Source organism: Acipenser ruthenus, chromosome 17, assembly GCF_902713425.1.
Source record: "Acipenser ruthenus chromosome 17, fAciRut3.2 maternal haplotype, whole genome shotgun sequence".
In the NCBI taxonomy this organism is placed as follows: Eukaryota; Metazoa; Chordata; class Actinopteri; order Acipenseriformes; family Acipenseridae; genus Acipenser; species Acipenser ruthenus.
The window spans coordinates 17,105,606-17,126,268 of record NC_081205.1 but is presented as its reverse complement, the minus strand read 5'-3'; the positions used below and the strand labels follow the sequence as shown (position 1 = coordinate 17,126,268).

Sequence of the window (20,663 nt, the reverse complement as noted above, 5' to 3'; positions counted from 1 at the left end):
TATTTAGAGGTGCAATCAGCAATGACTTTCCTAATCGAATATGAATTGCCAATAATAAGCAGCATGCAATGAGAATACTTGCTTATTCAAGAGGAAGTGCTGCTCAGCAAGGTCTTCTTGGAAGGTGTCAGCAGCAGCAGGCAGGCGGATATGACTCTGCAGCGATGGCCCTGATTGGCTGGCACTGAGGAAGAGACTGGGGTTGAGCTGCGGCCAGTAACCACAGAGCTGCACGTAATAAACCGTTAAAAAAGCAGACTGACACTTGCACTGAGCTCTGACCTTATTAGGACATGGCAGTGATTACACAGGCACAGGGAGCGCAACGCTCCCATCACATCCTAATATCAGCATAGACTTTAGGGCCAATTCAAATATGTATTCTGTAGCACACACCCAGCCACTGTATTGAGGGGTGTGCAGGTTTCATAGAGACCCACTGAAGTCAATGAGTTTGTATTTCTTGGTGTTTTGAATTGGTTGTTGAATCGTACAGTAAACCTGCTTGTAAAATGAGTTTGTTCACAGGGGCAAGAGAGTGGCAAAGCAACACAAGTGTTTGTACAATGAAAGTCACTACCCTGGTGAAATATGATGAATTCAATCTTCCTTTACCTTGCTCGTGGTGAGCAGCAGGCCATTATGATCTCATCATTTCCTCTGCAGGACTCCTAATTGCAGACATCTGGAAATGCGATTCTGAACTACAGCGATACAATCTGCTTTAAAAAAACAAATAACCTGCCTTGTATAGAAATGGAACCTCCTTTTTAAAATGTTGATGCTTGTGAATGTTGGTGTTCGTGAAAGGGACAATGGCACTGGCTCGCAGAGAGAGTGCACCTGCCTGCCTGCCATTCAGTCCCGGGCCTCTCTCAAGCCCACACTGACAGATGAATTGAGTGGTTTTTGCTCAGTGATGTGCACTACACTGGTGTCCACCAGGGGCCAGGTTGACACCACTGACCAAATTCTCTTTCCTTGCACCTGAGCAGCCATATTTTACTGGAAATGGAGGACGGATAGGGAAGCAAAAAAGAGCTTGTGCCAAACAGGGTAACGGAACATGTTCAGGAATACTTCATTTCAAACGTTTAATTTCCTTCCTGTTTAGTATGTTAGCTCTCTATCATTCTCTGTGTCAGTCAAGAATGGTGCTGTTAAAAACTCGCCTTTGTTTACTTGAGTGGAGTCAGTTTCTAAACTTAGCGGCTCTGTGGACTTTACTCCCCCCTCGCTGTGAAGCAGGTTGTGTAAATGACATCCTCCCTCGTAGACAGTTTTAGTTTATATATATATATATATATATATATATATAGGGCTCAAAATTGGCAAAAAAAGGGCAAGGTCAAAATGGCCTTCAGTTCATTACATTTGTAGAGGGTACCAAGGCTGCTAAACTTAAGTCAAGGTCAAAGTGTAGGATGTTGTGTAATTTTGCTTAAGATTCATATAGAAAGCTAGTTATTAGTCACAGAAAGAAACAAAAGTTTAACTTCATAATAACTATTTATTTGTTGCAGTTTTTTTGCCTGCCTCTGTACATTTTTAGTTGTATGAACTGTCCTGTGTGGCTACTGATTTGCTGGCACGAGGGTGGCTTTTGTGCCCACAGGGTCAGAAAATAAGTTTTTTGGCAAACCGCTTCACTGTTTGGAGGAACAGAGCTGGCAGACAGGGGTAGTGCACTGAGAGGCGATGAGATCCCTGACTGGGAAATTAAACCTCCCCACTGGCAATCCGGCCAGTTGCATTGCCACTGGGCGCCCTGCCGGCCTGGCAACCAGCAGGCTGGATTGGAGCCTGTTAGGACGTGGCTCCCGGCGCTGAAGGCATTGGCTTTCCATGGGACCATTTTTTTTTTGTTCAATTGTAATAGCATACATTCTACAACATTTAACACAAGCAAAACTCTAAAATATCATTCCTCCCTGTAACATACGAAATGCAGAGATGCTGTTTTGCATTTATGGATGAACTCAAAATACATACACTTCTTTTTATCATAAGATGGACACATGGTGATAATACAATGTAGAATAGTATTTCCTACTGTCTTGGTTTTGTTGTGGTAAAAAAAGGAAATTGAACCATATTCAAGCTAGTTGCAGTAAATATATATTTTTAACCCTTACAAGTGGTTATCTTAAACTGAGTTTTTTTTTTTTTTTTTTAATTTTTTTTTTTTTCAGGACTCTTTCCTGAGATGGCATTATTACGAGCGGTAGAAATCCATGTGCTTGAAGGGTAGTGTCTGATGCGACTTAACCACACGAATCACGTAATCATGTTATTGTTTGGATCCAAACATGACCGGCATTAATTTTTATTAAGCAAGCAGTCATTAAAATGTGAAAGCAAGGGCTGGGCGCATACCGCAAGCCATATGGTTAAAAGACAAGCATATCGCCGAAGTCGAGAGCCAAGTACGTGTCTTAATCTGATGTCAGTATTATTAACTCATTAGCCGCTAAGAGGAGATCCAGTAAAAAATCATGCATACCTCCTATTACGATCTAATTTATCATGTGAAGAGTATCCCAATTCATCAGTCTCTGTCCCTCTCTCTCCTCTCTGTGCAGGTGGTCTCTGCCCTCCTCTCTTCCCGCGGTGTCTCCCTGTCATGTGTGATAACGGTGAGCTGGAGGACAAACCGCCCGCCCCCCCGGTCAGAATGAGCAGCGCCATCTTCAGCTCTGGAGGAGGCAAGGACCCGCTGTCAGCCAATCACAGCTCCAAGCCCCTGCCCTCTGTGCCAGAGGAGAGGAAACCCCGCAACAAGATCATCTCTATCTTCTCCGGGACAGAGAAAGGTGAGTGGCGCAGGAAACCACGTAGTCTGGAGGACAGAAGGACAGTCAATAAGGCCTGCCTTTGGCTCGCAGCTGGCGTTTGAAAAAATAAAATTTTTGGAATGCTTTAACTTTTAATGTCAGTTGATTGTTGACATTATTTCCTTCAGATCTTTTCTGTGACACTTGGCTGTAGGGCAGCCTGGCTTTCACATGGGTTCCGTAAGCCGCACTGTGAGCTTTGAAGAAACAATACAATACAGTTTGCTTTTGTATAGCGCTCTTCATGCACAGCATCCCAGGGAGCTTTACAGTAAAAACTCCAAAGAGCCGTCGACCAATCAATCCAGCTCAAAAATAAGCTACTCAAACAGATCTGTTTTAAAATGTGATTGAAAAGGTTCGACTGTGCCATGAAAAACACAAATGTTTTGTATGTCTAATTGTTTGTTACAACAGGACAAGTTGACATGGAGAATATCATCCATCTCAGCTTGTGTTTCCCATAGACCACAATGTTAAAGCCAAGTTTCAAGTGCAATGCTAGAGAAAAGTTCAGCGTGAGAGAGTCATTTTCCATCAAGAGCATTCTGTCAGCTATCATGGACATTCATTCTTTTTTTGGAAAGTAATAAAATCGATTCTAATGTAGAAAGCTGGAAACGGCTCTGGAACAACAGTTAAACTGCTGTTCCGGGACCGTTATTACTTCAAGTTTTATACTAATTGCTATTGTTTCATCTATTTATGAAAATCAGCCTTTCCCATCTAGGGGCCAAGTAAATCGTGCTGGGGTGGAATAGATGAAGCAGGATTGTGTGAAGTGAGAAGTCTGAAATGAATCGTCGGCTTGACTGGGAACATTTGTACTCAATCAAACCCAAATGTGTATAGAACAATTTCCACTGAGATGTGCTGTGTCTGCCTGAATAATTATTGATGTCATCGTATTTGATCAGGACAAGATATTTGTTATTGAGCAGGCAAGGTGTCCCCTGTCCCAGTGCTTATTTGCAGGAAGGGGTGTGATGGAATGACAGGAGGGGGCTGGCTCATTGTAGGAAGGGGTGTGATGGAATGACAGGAGGGGGCTGGCTCATTGCAGGAAGGGGTGTGATGGAATGACAGGAGGGGACTGGCTCATTGCAGGAAGGCGTGTGATGGAATGACAGGAGGGGGCTGGCTCATTGCAGGAAGGCGTGTGATGGAATGACAGGAGGGGGCTGGCTCATTGCAGGAAGGCGTGTGATGGAATGACAGGAGGGGGCTGGCTCATTGTAGGAAGGGGTGTGATGGAATGACAGGAGGGGACTGGCTCATTGCAGGAAGGGGTGTGATGGAATGACAGGAGGGGGCTGGCTCATTGCAGGAAGGGGTGTGATGGAATGACAGGAGGGGGCTGGCTCATTGCAGGAAGGGGTGCGATGGAATGACAGGAGGGGACTGGCTCGTTGCAGGAAGGGGTGTGATGGAATGACAGGAGGGGGCTGGCTCATTGCAGGAAGGGGTGTGATGGAATGACAGGAGGGGGCTGGCTCATTGCAGGAAGGGGTGTGATGGAATGACAGGAGGGACAAAGTGAAGGCAAAGAACCAAAAGATTGGCTACAGAACGGGGGGCAGTGATAACATTACTAGTGCTATAGGAGGTAAAGACTGTTTTCAAGCTCTGTTACAGCTCACGAAACAACAGAAACAGGGATGGAAAGAAGACTCCCATTGCACAGCAATTTGATCCATTCGTAGTGTTACTAGAAGTTTAAGACACACTTGAGCTTGTTTCCTATACACTGGCTAATCAAGCTCATAGTAAAACATGGAATGGGGCAAACAACTGCTATGCAACAGGGGTCTTATTGCCATCCCTGTCTTTTTAATTATAGGAAAAGCCTATAAAACTACTTGAGCATAGGCTTGTACGACCTTCTTAAATACATGGTAGTCTTTAGTAAAACAAAGAAACATATCCTACAGTTCTTAGATAAACATTTCGACCTAGAGGTCTTTTGAAGATAAGAATGATGTGTTTCCATTAGTATTACATCTTAAATGTTTTTAAAAGCAGAAGTACTATACATTTATGTTCAGTGAATATTACATAAGAATTGCTTGGGTAATGCTTTATATTACAGGGCACACATTTCTTTGTAATTCCAAAACAACCATTAGGAAACAGCACAGTAGTTGTTGGGTCATTAAACTGTAATCACTAGGGGGTTGTTGTAGCATTAACTACATTTAGTAATTCCTGCTAATTATACTGTAATAGTGATGGGGGTATTGATAGCCAAGGGCTAGCATTTGGCGTGCCATTGCACTTGTGGGATAATAATCTATTGTAACTATACAAAAGGTTTAATAGATAATAATAATAATACTCCTAGAAAATCATTTGCTTTTAATTTAAGATTTACCTACTAGAGTATAGCAAGAGAAAGGCAATTCTGAGACTGAAATGCAAAAAACACAGCCAACCATGCAAAACAAACAGCATGCCAACTGCTGCCATAGCTTAATGGACTTAGTGGATACCAGCTATTTGCAGATGGTTCAGAACGGTAGCTGACAAACAGGGTCTTTATTCCACTTGGTTCATTTCTATGTAATGCATCATTGGTTTTGTTTTTGCAGTCATTGCTTTTGCTGGCTGTTTTGTAACCCAGGAGAGATTGTATGTGGGCTGTGTCGAACTGATGGGGTTGAGGGAAGGGCTGTGGCAGCCCTGAGACCTTGTCGTAACCCTGCTGTTCTCACCTGTGTGTCTGTGTGTGTGGTGTGTGACTCACAGGTAGCAAGAAGAAGGAGAAGGAGCGTCCTGAGATCTCCCCTCCCTCGGACTTCGAGCACACCATCCATGTGGGCTTCGACGCAGTCACAGGAGAGTTCACTGTGAGTAAGGGGAGCAGACTAGTTTTGCTTTTGCACAGTATAGCCACTCAGTTCATCTAGATTCTATTGGCAAATTGGCAACCATTTCGATTAATTCCGCCTGCAGTGTTTATCACCAGCAGAGGATGCATATCCCTAGTGATGGGGCTGTAGTGGAGGAACATGTATGTAGAGAACTGCTTGTCCAGTTATGATGAAACTTGATAAGGACATTCTTTTGCAAACATTATTGAGTGTATTCTATATTCTGAGTGTGTCTGTATGATCACCAGCCTGTATGTCAGTCATGGTAGATCATGCAGATCCATTTTTTCATGTCACTGATGGTGATTTTGTGTCAGGGATGTATGTCACTGATATACTGGTTTACTGTTATCATCCATAACTACTAAACATTCAACTAAAACAAACTTAAGTTCAGTGACAAACATTTCGACTAGAGCTTTTCATTGAGGACATTTAGAAAAACTTCGAGTTGAAACATGTGTTATTAATCTAGTGCTGCTTTTGTTTAGTTTCAAAGTCCCCCTGCTCTATTAGAAGTCCCCCGGTTTGGGGCAGTGCCTGACTGGCATCTCCTAACCCTCTCCTCTCTCTCCAGGGCATGCCGGAGCAGTGGGCCAGGCTGCTGCAGACCTCCAACATCACCAAGTCCGAGCAGAAGAAGAACCCCCAGGCGGTGCTGGACGTCCTCAAATTCTACGACTCCTCCGACAACGCCAAGCAGAAATACCTCAGCTTCTCTGCCTCCGGTAAGAGACAGTATAAACATACGCTGCAGGCCACTTCTTTCGGACCTGGACCGACTGGGTCTGGCATGTTCTCCTGTGATGACTATGGAAGGCCGAACGAATGTCCATAGTTCACTTTAGCATTGTTGAGGATCAAGACAATGCTGTACTTGTACCATGTTGTCTATTTTCAAGATGATATTGCACCCATCCATCGTGCCAGAATTGTTCGTGAATGGATTGAGGAGCATGGTGGAGAGCATGCTCTGTCTCAGTCCAATTGAGCTTGTTTGGGATCAACTTGAATATCCAGAAGTCATGATTCTCTGCCTACCTCCCTGTACCAAAGCGTGAAATATTAATCACTGAGGTAGCCCAATGGTAGCCCGGCTTGATTTTTAGCTACAGGTCCTAATAAAATGCAGTGCACTGGAGTTGCTAAACAGTGAATCTGGCATGTGAAGTCAGTGAGACACAGGTCTACAAGTCTCCTACAGGGAGCCCTGACAAGGTGGGAACTCTGCTACACAAAGAGCTGCACGCAGTGCTTATTTGGGTCCTGTAGGGGTCTTTCTCACTTGCTGTAACAAAGTTAAGCAGGAAACACCCCAAGGTCCTTACTGGAAAGTTGTTCCAATAGAGATTGTTCAGATAGACATTCCGCTTCCATTTACCTCCACCCCATTCAGGCAGACAGTGTGTTCAATACAGCTGATCACAAACCAAAATATGCATTGAAAGCTATTGAATTTGTCTGTATAATGAAAGTTAATGTTCATTTCTTGTATTTTTTTCCCTAGATAAAGATGCTTTTTCCTCAGGAACGCAGGCGGTAAGTATAGAAGGCAAAATAAAATCCACATTAGGCAAAGGCAGCATGTAGTTCAAAGACTACCTGTTGACCCTCGCATTTTCATTTTTTCACTTCTGATGCTGGCACCAGAAGTTATTTTAGACTGTTCCCCTAAAGATCAAGACCCATAGTTTATAGATGTTAATATTGCACAGTTTGGGTTTAGCACAACCCTTAACAGTGTTTTTGCAGCCCCTCATGCCTTCCAGCTGCAGAATACAAGCTTTTTGTGCTTTGGCCATTACTAATTATTATTAATTCAATTTGCACTCATTAGTTTAATTCGTGTAAGAAAACATCCTCCAGTGTAACATTCTAAACTTTCAGTTCAGATAATTTCTAGTTTCTCCCAAGTAATTGAATTATTAGTTTTATTGTCAGCAGTAATCTGTTGAACTGCAGATATTTTAAACTCTGTGCCTTTCTTCATAAAGTCCAGTATTCCGTCCCTTTTTATTTGCAACCTTGCAGGCCTTCAAGGCCACGCCCTCTTTGCTAGGCGCCGATCCTGACTGGCAGTCTGTCTCTTTCAGTCCGCCAAGAAGGGGGTGGAGCAGACGGCCGATGCGGGTACAGATGATGATGATGAGGAGACCCCTCCCCCTATCGTGGCACCACGTCCTGAGCACACCAAATCGGTGAGTGTGCCCCGCAGCTTCCCTCCATTCCTTCATTACTGAGCAATGCATGATTTTTAAGAAAAAAACATTTTCTTCAATGAAGACATATTTTGTATTCTTACTTGGTTAGCCAAAATTTATACACTTTTTTTATGATTTAGTTAAAGGAACACTTTTATAACCTCTTAAATTTGCATCACGTTTTCATATATGTTTATTATCTTATATTGTGTTTTTCTTTGTCATCCTTTATGATCATATTTCACTGTTTCTGCACTCATGGATATTTGGCAATAAATTCTGCAGCATATTTTACCTTTGGGGCACAGTCTGTAAGAAGCCTGGCTTTTTAGTTGTACAAAACGATTATTTGATTATTTGACCATTGTGAGTGAAACAAGTGATGACACAGCTGCTCGGATTTGTGTGAATTGCTGTTCTCCACTGAGTTAAAGAAAAGCAGCTCTTCCAGGGCTGCACTGTTTCGGGGGAAGATTTCTGTGGTCCACACCCCTGGAACTCTTTTTATACATGCTTCAATCAGAAATTCCACCTTGCTCAGGCTTGCTCAGAGACAGTCTCAAAGGGTAAATATGCTGCTGACTTTATTAAACATGACAAATACCGAATTGCAGGTTACATTTTTCAAGGACACCCCTAAAGTTGTGCTCCTTGTGGGTAGAGCTGTGTTGTGATCCAGCTTATCTCAGCGAGCTGCTTGGTCCTTGTGCCGAGCCACAGTTAGCAGCAAGTGCTGTATATAAACACGCCTCCCTCTCCAGATGTACACACGCTCCGTCATCGACCCCATCCCTGCGCCAGCAGCACACACGGACGGAGACAAGGCTGCCGATCGACAGAAGAAGAAATCCAAGATGACAGATGAGGAGATCATGGAGAGACTGAGTAGGTGTTCGTCCCGCTGCACTGCACACTTACATACCACAAGCCCAGCCAGACTGCACAACAGGATAACATCCCCATACATATAAGAAACATCACAAACGAGAGCAGGCCGTTCAGCCCATCAGTGCTCGTCGGTTCCGAGCAGCTGACTAATTCAAAATCTTTGTCAAGTCAGGTCTTAAGGAGCGCCATAATTCAGCATCAACAACATGGTAACCCATTCCATACCCTTGCCACTCTGTGTGAAGCAGTCTCTCCTACCTTCTGTCCACAATCCCTACTTCATTTCCTACTGTGTCCTCTGGTCCTGGTTTCTATGCTGCACTGAAAGTATTGGCTAGGGTTAACTTTGTCAACTCCTTTTAAGATTGTAAAGACTTTAATCAAGGCCCTCCTAATAGTTGTTTTCAGTTTCTTCGCTCAATCTTCATAGCTCACTCTGTGTGTTCCTTTGACTCTACTAACAGAGCTATGTCACTTCTAGCAGCAGCTCTCTAGAGGAATGTCAATGGCAGCTCCTAAGGTCATTTCGAATTGAAGACTTTCTCCAGGTGGAGAGCAGGAGAAGGGAGGCCAGCAGAGTGAGGCAGCAGACTCTCGATCGCTCTCACACAAGAGACAAAGGAATGCACCCTATGAGTACAATTTGGCTTTAGGGCTGTGCTATGAAAAGACTTCAACTGAAAAAGTTTGCTTTAGCACCACAAATTACGTTGTGTTCCACACACTGTAACTTAATGTATTGAGAGAATCATAACAAATATTCAAACAAAAGGACATTTCATTTATAAGCTTGTATTTACTTTGATTGCATGATAGTGAAATTTCCAATTAACTATTATCGGCTTACAATGCTGACGATTATCTTAAATCGTACTTTAACTCCCATTGATTAGGACTTTGTCCCCAGTCGGTAGCTCTTTCTCTCTCACACTCATTCTTTGTCTTTGTCTCCTTTTCTGTTTGCTTAATTCCATGCAACTTCACACCCCCAGGATCTCTTTATGGGCAACATCTCTAGCAGTGGCACTGATCCTTTTTATATTTAGAAACACAGGCATCGGAGATAAGCATCTTTCAGTACAATAAAATAGTAGCCATTGTTCCTTTTTGTTCCGTACCCAATATTTACTAATGGAAACTTCTTTTTTTCTTTCTTTTTAGGAACCATAGTCAGTATTGGAGACCCAAAGAAGAAATACACGAGATATGAGAAGATTGGGCAGGGGTGAGTGTGGGGCAGACCTGTTTACTCTGTCATACTGACTGAAAACTCCTTAATAAAGTCATGGCTAATTCAATAAATCACACCTTGCTATTTGCTTAATACAATCTACTGCTTTATTGAATCGCATTGTCTCACAGTTCAGCTGCTTGCAACGATAGATATGACACTGAGGGGTAGATGTACTAAAGTGTTGTGGCTGTCACGATAGTCGCAAACGAGTCGGAAGTCTAGGGTGAAAATGTACTAAACATGTGCAATGCTGTTAGCGACTTTAGGGAATGCTTTGCGGCAGCAGTTTTTCTTTGTGGGGGTGGAAATGAGGGTTCTCAAATACTATAATATGTACTAAAGCTGCGGGCAATTGCAACACTTACAATTGCATCAATTTGTTAAGAACTTTTGAAAGCATGTTTTAAACAGTCGCAATTGTTGCTGGCATTTCCCAGTGTGCTTTTTCTCATGTGTTGTCAGTTGTGATCAATGCATTTTTGAGGTGAACACCCAAATAACTATTTCTTCCTAAAAGCAGGGTGTACTTACAAGCCTTGAAAACAAATGTCTGTAACATTTCTGGTTTCCCCAACATGTTGGGAGCAATGGACTACAGACATGTGCAGCTAACCCCTCCAGCTCATTCTGAACATCTGTAAAGGAATAGGAAACACACTTATTCTATAAATGTGCAGCTGGTTTGTAATTGTGCACAATTTACCATGGCACCCCTGACTAATTTAAATAAAAACTGACAGTATACATTTGACTTATAGGCTACTAATGATAATACGAATTAGTGGTGTAATGCAAAATTTGTTGCTGGTCCCTTGAAATTCGTATTAACGAGAATTGAATGCCCTCCTGTAACTTGTCCAGTGAGCCACCATGATCTATTTTGTGTTAATTGTTTAGGCTACTAGGTAGGCCAAGTTTATTATTAATGATAATAATAAATAATAATAATAATAAAAAAATCATTCAGTTTCAATTTAAAATAATCTTTTATTTGCATTGTACACCAATGTGTACAGTGCAGCAGCATGATTTATTTTGTGTTACCAGTAGCCTACAGAGGCTAAAGTAAAAAGAAAGTGTGCTAGGTATTCATTTGATTTTACTACTGTACTGTATACTGTATAAGCCTACTGTACAGATTTATATTTTTTTCATAACCCAAAACACATTAGTGTTATTTCAGCACAATAATTTATACATTTAAAATACATTGAGCACTATAAATGTTTGTGTGTGCGATTTTTATTGTATATTTTTAAACCTGACACCTCCTTATGTCTGACAAACCTGCCCGGTTTAGTGAGGGGCTACTGTATGATTATGAAAAGCTTTTTGTGAGAAACACATTTTTTATTTGGGGTGAAGGTGGGGGCCCCGCTGTAGAATCTGATGGGATTAAACTGCTTTTCATTATTTATTTGAAACAATGTCGCACGACTCTCGCAATGCTAGAGATCTCGCAAGAGGACTCAACACATATTTAAATGAGTATATGCAGCTCTCTACTAACATATTGTCTCTTGATAAATACAACAAAATGTATACTTTGCAAATTGTTGCAACAGAAATACAAGGTGCGTTATGTTTGCGCAGCGACTGGCCCATTTTAGTGCATCTACCCCTGAGTCACTACTTGGAGAAGTAGCTTCAAATTGAATTATTTCTTAATGTTTCTAAACCAGTTTTTATTGCAATGGCTCAAATGTATCTATTTTGCAAATGTATCTCTAACAATGACTCAAGTTTTGTGTTTTTTTGTTTTTTTTTTGGTCTGTGTTAAGGTGCTTTTAACTGAGTTCAGGAGCTGTTCTTCCATTCAGGTTGCCTGTTCTAAAATATGTAATGTAGGCTAGATCAGATGTCTTTATATTACTAAGCTGCAGCATCACCTAGTGCACAAGAAGTGTATTGACAGTAAAAGTAAAGAAAACTTGATGCAAAGTCACAGGTCACTAGATGGTGCTGACTGTTCAAAATATACTCTAATAGACAATCTAGGATACATCAATCTAGTCTAGCCTAGGATGCATCAGTCTAGCCTAGGATGCATCAGTCTAGCCTAGGATGCATCAGTCTAGCCTAGGATGCATCAGTCTAGCCTAGGATGCATCAGTCTAGCCTAGGATGCATCAGTCTAGCCTAGGATGCATTAGTCTAGCCTAGGAGACATCAATCTAGCCTGGGATATATCAATCTATGGCAGGCAACTGGAACTGAAGAGCACCTCAACGCAGACTAATCAAAAATAAAGAACACAGCATTGCAGTAATTTCATTGAGAACCACTCAAAGGTTAGGGGACAGTAAAACAAAATTACAAAATAGAAAATGACTTTCGAAACTACTTGCTCTTAATATCTGAGGGATACAGATATTTAATAAGCACATGCCAGGGATGTGCTTTTGGGAAATTTTTATCAACATTTAAATGCTATGCAGGTGTCAGCGTTTAAACCATATCTACATACACACACACTTTTTATATTACATTCTGATCTATACTGACAGCCCTGGTTAGCAAAGAAACCCAAAATAAACAAATAATGTTTTAACATCGTAAAGACTTAACTGCAAAGTAAAAAAAAAAAAAAAAAACATGTACTCACCAAGTAATATTGAAATCTATCAAATGCACAGATTCCAGTACATTGTTATATCAACTGTACTCTTTTTTTTTTTTAATGATATCCCCTTCTGTTGACAAATTACATAGATATCAAATAATTTTTTTGTTTTTTGAACAAATGATTTGCGTTAAAGTCTACTGGTAAATTAAAGCCTGTACATAATTTATTTACACTTGTGTGTTCTCTGAGTTAATATTTTTTTTTAAAATCCTGTTATATGTATTCACAGGGATTAAGGGATAAATAAATGTTAGTCACCATCTAGAGGTTTCTGTTTATTATTAATGTTTGCTCTTTACTGCCATCAGTAACTCGATCCACAGTAATTTCGGAATGTTTTCATTTCAAATGGTGATGCTTTGAACTTTTTGTTTTTGTGGTACAGCTGCACATTTTTGATAGTTTAAACGTTTAATCTCTCTCTCTCTCTCTCTCTCTCGCTCGCGCTCTCTCTCTCGCTCGCGCTCTCTCTCTCGCTTGCGCTCTCTCATTCTCTCATTCTCTCTCTCGCTTGCGCTCTCTCATTCTCTCATTCTCTCTCTCTCGCTCTCTCCCTCTCTCCATCTCTCCTCAGGGCTTCGGGAACAGTGTTTACAGCAATCGATGTCGCCACTGGGCAAGAGGTACTGACTGCTGTCTGACTCCGCTGAAAATGTCCGTGTTCAGAGTCTGGGATGTCAATATTGAGAACGTAGCTTTTGTTTTCATCTGCACCATGAAACCCATTCTGTAGAAATCCCATCTCCTCTCGATCCAGTATCAAATAGGGGCCTGATATCAGTTTCATGGGCAGTCTGGACAGAGTATACATGGTGGTTCAGCATGGGTAGCAACACAAAAACAAGACAACCATGGGGTCTTCGCAAACTTGTGTTTTCCTGGCAGGACCAGTGTTTTCCATTTGTCCTAGTCAAAAATGACCTCTTGTTGAAACATGTATCTAGAGTAATCACTCGTTTTTAGTACTAATTACTGTCACTGGTTTAAAGTTATGGATGAGTGCTGATTTTAGATAATTTGGAGAGCCTGGGGATGACAGTCTCGATTCAACCCTGTTTTGATCTTGATTTCAATTTGGTCCAGTAACAGATAGAAATAAGGCCTGTGTGTGTCTGAGGCCGTGTGTGCCTGCGGATCCTAATCACATGTGTTTTGTTTTGAAGGTTGCTATCAAACAAATCAATCTGCAGAAGCAGCCCAAGAAAGAGCTGATTATCAACGAGATTCTTGTGATGAAAGAGTTAAGGAACCCCAACATCGTCAACTTCGTTGACAGGTAAGAGACAGGGAGCAGAGAGGCAGTGTGCTGGGCTGTTTAAACACAGTCACAGAGATACAGAGAGGCAGTGTGCTGGGCTGTTTAAACACAGTCACAGAGATACAGAGAGGCAGTGTGCTGGGCTGTTTAAACACAGTCATAGAGATACAGAGAGGCAGTGTGCTGGGCTGTTTAAACACTCAGCCATAGAGATACAGAGAGGCAGTGTGCTGGGCTGTTTAAACACTCACAGTCATAGAGATACAGAGAGGCAGTGCGCTGGGCTGTTTAAACACACAGTCATAGAGATACAGAGAGGCAGTGTGCTGGGCTGTTTAAACACAGTCATAGAGATACAGAGAGGCAGTGTGCTGGGCTGTTTAAACACTCACAGTCATAGAGATACAGAGAGGCAGTGTGCTGGGCTGTTTAAACACTCACAGTCATAGAGATACAGAGAGGCAGTGTGCTGGGCTGTTTAAACACAGTCATAGAGATACAGAGAGGCAGTGTGCTGGGCTGTTTAAACGCAGTCATAGAGATACAGAGAGGCAGTGTGCTGGGCTGTTTAAACACTCACAGTCATAGAGATACAGAGAGGCAGTGCGCTGGGCTGTTTAAACACAGTCATAGAGATACAGAGAGGCAGTGTGCTGGGCTGTTTAAACACTCACAGTCATAGAGATACAGAGAGGCAGTGTGCTGGGCTGTTTAAACACTCACAGTCATAGAGATACAGAGAGGCAGTGTGCTGGGCTGTTTAAACGCAGTCAGAGATACAGAGAGGCAGTGTGCTGGGCTGTTTAAACACAGTCATAGAGATACAGAGAGGCAGTGTGCTGGGCTGTTTAAACACTCACAGTCATAGAGATACAGAGAGGCAGTGTGCTGGGCTGTTTAAACACAGTCATAGAGATACAGAGAGGCAGTGTGCTGGGCTGTTTAAACACTCACAGTCATAGAGATACAGAGAGGCAGTGTGCTGGGCTGTTTAAACACACAGTCATAGAGATACAGAGAGGCAGTGTGCTGGGCTGTTTAAACACTCACAGTCATAGAGATACAGAGAGGCAGTGTACTGGGCTGTTTAAACACTCACAGTCATAGAGATACAGAGAGGCAGTGCGCTGGGCTGTTTAATCACAGTCAGAGATACAGAGAGGCAGTGTGCTGGGCTGTTTAAACACTCAGCCATAGAGATACAGAGAGGCAGTGTGCTGGGCTGTTTAAACACAGTCACAGAGATACAGAGAGGCAGTGTGCTGGGCTGTTTAAACACTCACAGTCATAGAGATACAGAGAGGCAGTGTACTGGGCTGTTTAAACACACAGTCATAGAGATACAGAGAGGCAGTGTGCTGGGCTGTTTAAACACTCAGCCATAGAGATACAGAGAGGCAGTGTACTGGGCTGTTTAAACACACAGTCATAGAGATACAGAGAGGCAGTGTGCTGGGCTGTTTAAACACTCAGCCATAGAGATACAGAGAGGCAGTGTGCTGGGCTGTTTAAACACTCAGCCATAGAGATACAGAGAGGCAGTGCGCTGGGCTGTTTAAACACTCAGCCATAGAGATACAGAGAGGCAGTGTGCTGGGCTGTTTAAACACTCAGCCATAGAGATACAGAGAGGCAGTGCGCTGGGCTGTTTAAACACAGTCATAGAGATACAGAGAGGCAGTGTGCTGGGCTGTTTAAACACTCACAGTCATAGAGATAGAGAGAGGCAGTGTGCTGGGCTGTTTAAACACTCAGCCATAGAGATACAGAGAGGCAGTGCGCTGGGCTGTTTAAACACAGTCATAGAGATACAGAGAGGCAGTGTGCTGGGCTGTTTAAACACTCACAGTCATAGAGATACAGAGAGGCAGTGTGCTGGGCTGTTTAAACACAGTCATAGAGATACAGAGAGGCAGTGTGCTGGGCTGTTTAAACACAGTCATAGAGATACAGAGAGGCAGTGTACTGGGCTGTTTAAACACTCACAGTCATAGAGATACAGAGAGGCAGTGTGCTGGGCTGTTTAAACACAGTCATAGAGATACAGAGAGGCAGTGTGCTGGGCTGTTTAAACACTCACAGTCATAGAGATACAGAGAGGCAGTGTACTGGGCTGTTTAAACACAGTCATAGAGATACAGAGAGGCAGTGTACTGGGCTGTTTAAACACTCACAGTCATAGAGATACAGAGAGGCAGTGTGCTGGGCTGTTTAAACACAGTCATAGAGATACAGAGAGGCAGTGTGCTGGGCTGTTTAAACACAGTCATAGAGATACAGAGAGGCAGTGTGCTGGGCTGTTTAAACACTCACAGTCATAGAGATACAGAGAGGCAGTGTGCTGGGCTGTTTAAACACTCACAGTCATAGAGATACAGAGAGGCAGTGTGCTGGGCTGTTTAAGCACTCAGCCATAGAGATACAGAGAGGCAGTGTGCTGGGCTGTTTAAACACTCAGCCATAGAGATACAGAGAGGCAGTGTGCTGGGCTGTTTAAACACAGTCATAGAGATACAGAGAGGCAGTGTGCTGGGCTGTTTAAACACAGTCATAGAGATACAGAGAGGCAGTGTACTGGGCTGTTTAAACACTCAGCCATAGAGATACAGAGAGGCAGTGTGCTGGGCTGTTTAAACACTCAGCCATAGAGATACAGAGAGGCAGTGTGCTGGGCTGTTTAAACACTCACAGTCATAGAGATACAGAGAGGCAGTGTGCTGGGCTGTTTAAACACTCACAGTCACAGAGATACAGAGAGGCAGTGTGCTGGGCTGTTTAAACACTCACAGCCATAGAGATACAGAGAGGCAGTGTGCTGGGCTGTTAAACACTCACAGTCACAGAGATATAGAGAGGCAGTGTGCTGGGCTGTTTAAACACAGCCATAGAGATACAGAGAGGCAGTGTGCTGGGCTGTTTAAACACTCAGTCATAGAGATACAGAGAGGCAGTGTGCTGGGCTGTTTAAACACTCACAGTCATAGAGATACAGAGAGGCAGTGTGCTGGGCTGTTTAAACACTCAGTCATAGAGATACAGAGAGGCAGTGTGCTGGGCTGTTTAAACACAGTCAGAGATACAGAGAGGCAGTGTGCTGGGCTGTTTAAACACTCAGCCATAGAGATACAGAGAGGCGGTGTACTGGGCTGTTTAAACACAGTCATAGAGATACAGAGAGGCAGTGTACTGGGCTGTTTAAACACTCAGCCATAGAGATACAGAGAGGCAGTGTGCTGGGCTGTTTAAACACTCAGTCATAGAGATACAGAGAGGCAGTGTGCTGGGCTGTTTAAACACAGTCAGAGATACAGAGAGGCAGTGTGCTGGGCTGTTTAAACACAGTCAGAGATACAGAGAGGCAGTGTGCTGGGCTGTTTAAACACTCACAGTCATAGAGATACAGAGAGGCAGTGTGCTGGGCTGTTTAAACACAGTCATAGAGATACAGAGAGGCAGTGTGCTGGGCTGTTTAAACACAGTCATAGAGATACAGAGAGGCAGTGTACTGGGCTGTTTAAACACTCACAGTCATAGAGATACAGGGAGCTGAGAGGCAGTGCGCTGGGCTGTTCAAACAGTCATAGGGTACAGGGGAGGGGCCAGTTCATGATGGTTCCAAATTACTTTGTGGTGCCCAAAAATATTGCTCTCCTCCTTTCTCTTCATTGCAAAATGCTCCTATTCATGCAGATTATACCACCAGTTAGGAAATGCTGATGTCTATCTTCTACTGTACATGAAAAGTCTTGCAGTTTTCAGTTACGTTAAGAATTGTTGTGTAAAACATCTAGGAACAGCAGACACCTGCAGGGCTGGCTAAAGAGCTCTTAGGTGTAGAGGTCATTGGCTTGAGTATCAGAGGACACCCACTGACCTTCAGTTCTGAGCTGTTTTTAGGAATGGCTGCAGCCCCTGCTGTCCTGTGCATTTGACCCCCCTGCTGTCCTGTGCGTTTGACCGCCCTGCTGTATCTTTTTCAGTTTCCTGGTAGGGGACGAGCTCTTCGTGGTGATGGAGTACCTGGCCGGAGGCTCGCTGACCGATGTAGTGACAGAGACCTGTATGGACGAGGCTCAGATTGCAGCCGTGTGCCGGGAGGTGAGAGTGTCCCTGACACACACTCGTCTAATCTCTCAGTATAGTTATATTACCTCCTATTAGCACTGGCAACAGTATCACTGAAAACTTTAAAGGAGTGCCAACCAAGACTTTAAAATCAATTGGCACTAACAGCAGTATCACAGGTCCCCTGTTCTGCTGAAGGTCCGATTCTTCCACTTGGAATATACATTTCAAAGACTACACAAAAGATGAGGAGGAGATGCTGCTGCTTCCTGGTACCTAATCACTTCATGTGTTCCAGTTCAAACTCACTCCAATGGTCAAGCTGAAATCTGACCATGTGACCTAAAGACCTCTCGTACCAGGATGCAGAAGATCTGTAGCTTTGTATTTGAATATCCTGAATTAACATTAAAACAAATAACCAAAAGCTTCTCGGCACAATTAAAAGTAAATCTGTTATAATGTTAAAAAATTGAATGAGATGTAAGAAAATGGATGATAAAATGTTGGTTGCCACTGCTTTAACTTCAGCACTAACTAGACTAAAAAAAAAGGTATAGATTTACTTATTTGTACATTTATGGGCTGATTTCTGTTTCTCTGTACTATTTTTTTTTTTTTTAGATAGGTGACACTGAGTCTTTGCTGTGTACATTCTGCAGCCACCTTTTCCAATGTTTGTCATCTGTCTGTACAGCATTCACCACGAGTACCATAAAAACTGTTGTATAAGTCGATTTTCTAGGCATTTTTGCAGGGCCCTTAAGAGGGGCGTGACTAATACACCGGTGCGACGTATGCGCCGATGTGTCTAATATTAAACTACTGTACCAGTGCCACAATGGGATTGTTTGAATGGAGCACTTTGAATGACTTCAATACATACTGTAACTTGTTCTGCATGTCAGTGCAACGCAGTGGTACACTTGTAAAGTATGTGTATGATTATGGTTTTGATTAACAAAACAAAATGAATGTCTGTCTTTTTACATCTGGAAATATAATGCGATTGTATTGCACCGTATGCAACACTAAGCTGTTTAGTTTTTTTTTTGTTTGTTTGTTTTTTTAATTGATACAAGCAGCATGGTTTAATATTTCTTTTAAATTTGAATTAATCAATGAATTTGTAAGATCCAATGCAGCGGGAACTATTGTCTAAGTATGGTTTTGGAAAGAAATGTTCAGTAAAGCAAGGAAGATATGTTCTTGAACTTGTTTGGGTACTTGATAAACTCAAATAAAGTACCAGTAGGTTAATACTGATGTGATGTGGGATGTATAACTTTGATTTTATGCTCTGCTAATTATTACTTTTTAAATTTTAGAAATTTTGAAAAACTGAATAGTTTCTAGCAATTTAACTAAAAGCAAAAAACAACACTGTAAAATTATTAATAGAATAAAATGTTGTAAAGAAGGGTTATTTTGAAACTAAGCCTGTGTATCTTTATCAGTGTTAAGCATCTAGGAAAAAAATCAATTGTAAAAAAAATATTTTAAACACAAAAAAGGTGTTAAAATTGAAGTCTTAAAAAGGGGGTAGCGACTTTTACGCCAGTGCGACCTATAAAATGATTTTTACGGTAAACAGCAGCTCTAGATTAACTCCTCTCTCTCTCTCTCTCTCTCTCTCTCTCTCTCTCTCTGTGCAGTGTTTGCAAGCCCTGGAGTTCCTGCATGCTAACCAGGTGATCCATCGAGACATCAAGAGTGACAACGTGCTCCTGGGAATGGACGGCTCTGTCAAACTCAGTGAGTACATCAGCTACACCTACACTTGCCTGCCTGCCTGTCTCTCTTCCTTGGTTCGCAGCTATATTCTGTGATTCCATTACTGGTGTTGTTCACTAACCAGTGCATGCACTTACAGGAGGTCCTTATAATCAAACAGTTCCTAATTTTGATTCATAAAGTTGACGAGTCTCTCTTCAGGTGGATTAAGAGTTTGAAGGCACAAAGTAAGAAAATACAAGCCAGAGTGCACCGTCCCAACGATGACGCATCCAGAGTACTGCACGGGTCAGATTGGCTGTGCCTGTGGCACAGGATCCTTGCATGTATTAACAAGCGGACAGCCACCAAATACAACTTGCAAAATCACATTCAGTTGGCTTGTTAATATTGAAACATATATCAAAGTACACAATATTTTAAATGTTAATAGCTAATTAGTCACAAAAAAGTATTCATCATGGGCATCAATTAAATTTGTAAATTAATGTTATCAAGTACAAAAGTAAGTATGAAAAATTTTCTACAAAAAAAAAACATTCCAGCACCTCAGCTGCCTTTTTTGTTCTTTTATACTTTGCAAAGCGTATTCTTTGGTAGCGGATTCAACATTGTAATTTTATTAATACAGAACACACTGTTTACCCCTGCCAGCAGAGCGATCACATGACCTTAACACTGCCCTATTGTCAGCGCTCTCGCTTTACTCTTAGCTCTGTTGTGAATTTCTGCTTTGATTGACAGTCAGCCAATACTCCCTTGCTACACTTTATTTGTCTACAGTTACAGCTGCCGCCGGCACCTGCTTTTCACTATTAATAGATAAAAACACACAGAATGTCATTGCTCCCACGGCCCACCTGGGACTGTGTCGGACCACAGTTTGGAATCCCTGCCCTACAAAACGCCAGGGCAGCCTCTACTCGTTCCCAGCATGGTTACAAGTGGGACGT

General features: G+C 42.4%; 1 protein-coding gene across 2 annotated transcripts in view; it reads left to right on the top strand.

Annotated features, from left to right (window-relative positions):
- Positions 1-20,663, top strand: part of pak2b (p21 protein (Cdc42/Rac)-activated kinase 2b) — a 59,026-nt gene that overhangs the window by 32,899 nt on the left and 5,464 nt on the right. For both annotated transcript variants that reach the window (XM_034039155.3, XM_034039156.3), the window contains exons 2-12: positions 2,583-2,813; positions 5,580-5,680; positions 6,282-6,432; positions 7,212-7,243; positions 7,798-7,902; positions 8,667-8,790; positions 9,955-10,018; positions 13,228-13,276; positions 13,817-13,929; positions 17,892-18,009; positions 19,632-19,731. In XM_034039155.3, coding sequence (XP_033895046.1) covers positions 2,624-2,813; positions 5,580-5,680; positions 6,282-6,432; positions 7,212-7,243; positions 7,798-7,902; positions 8,667-8,790; positions 9,955-10,018; positions 13,228-13,276; positions 13,817-13,929; positions 17,892-18,009; positions 19,632-19,731 — 1,147 coding nt within the window. In that variant the 5' untranslated portion in view covers positions 2,583-2,623. The remainder of the gene's footprint in view (positions 1-2,582; positions 2,814-5,579; positions 5,681-6,281; positions 6,433-7,211; positions 7,244-7,797; positions 7,903-8,666; positions 8,791-9,954; positions 10,019-13,227; positions 13,277-13,816; positions 13,930-17,891; positions 18,010-19,631; positions 19,732-20,663) is intronic.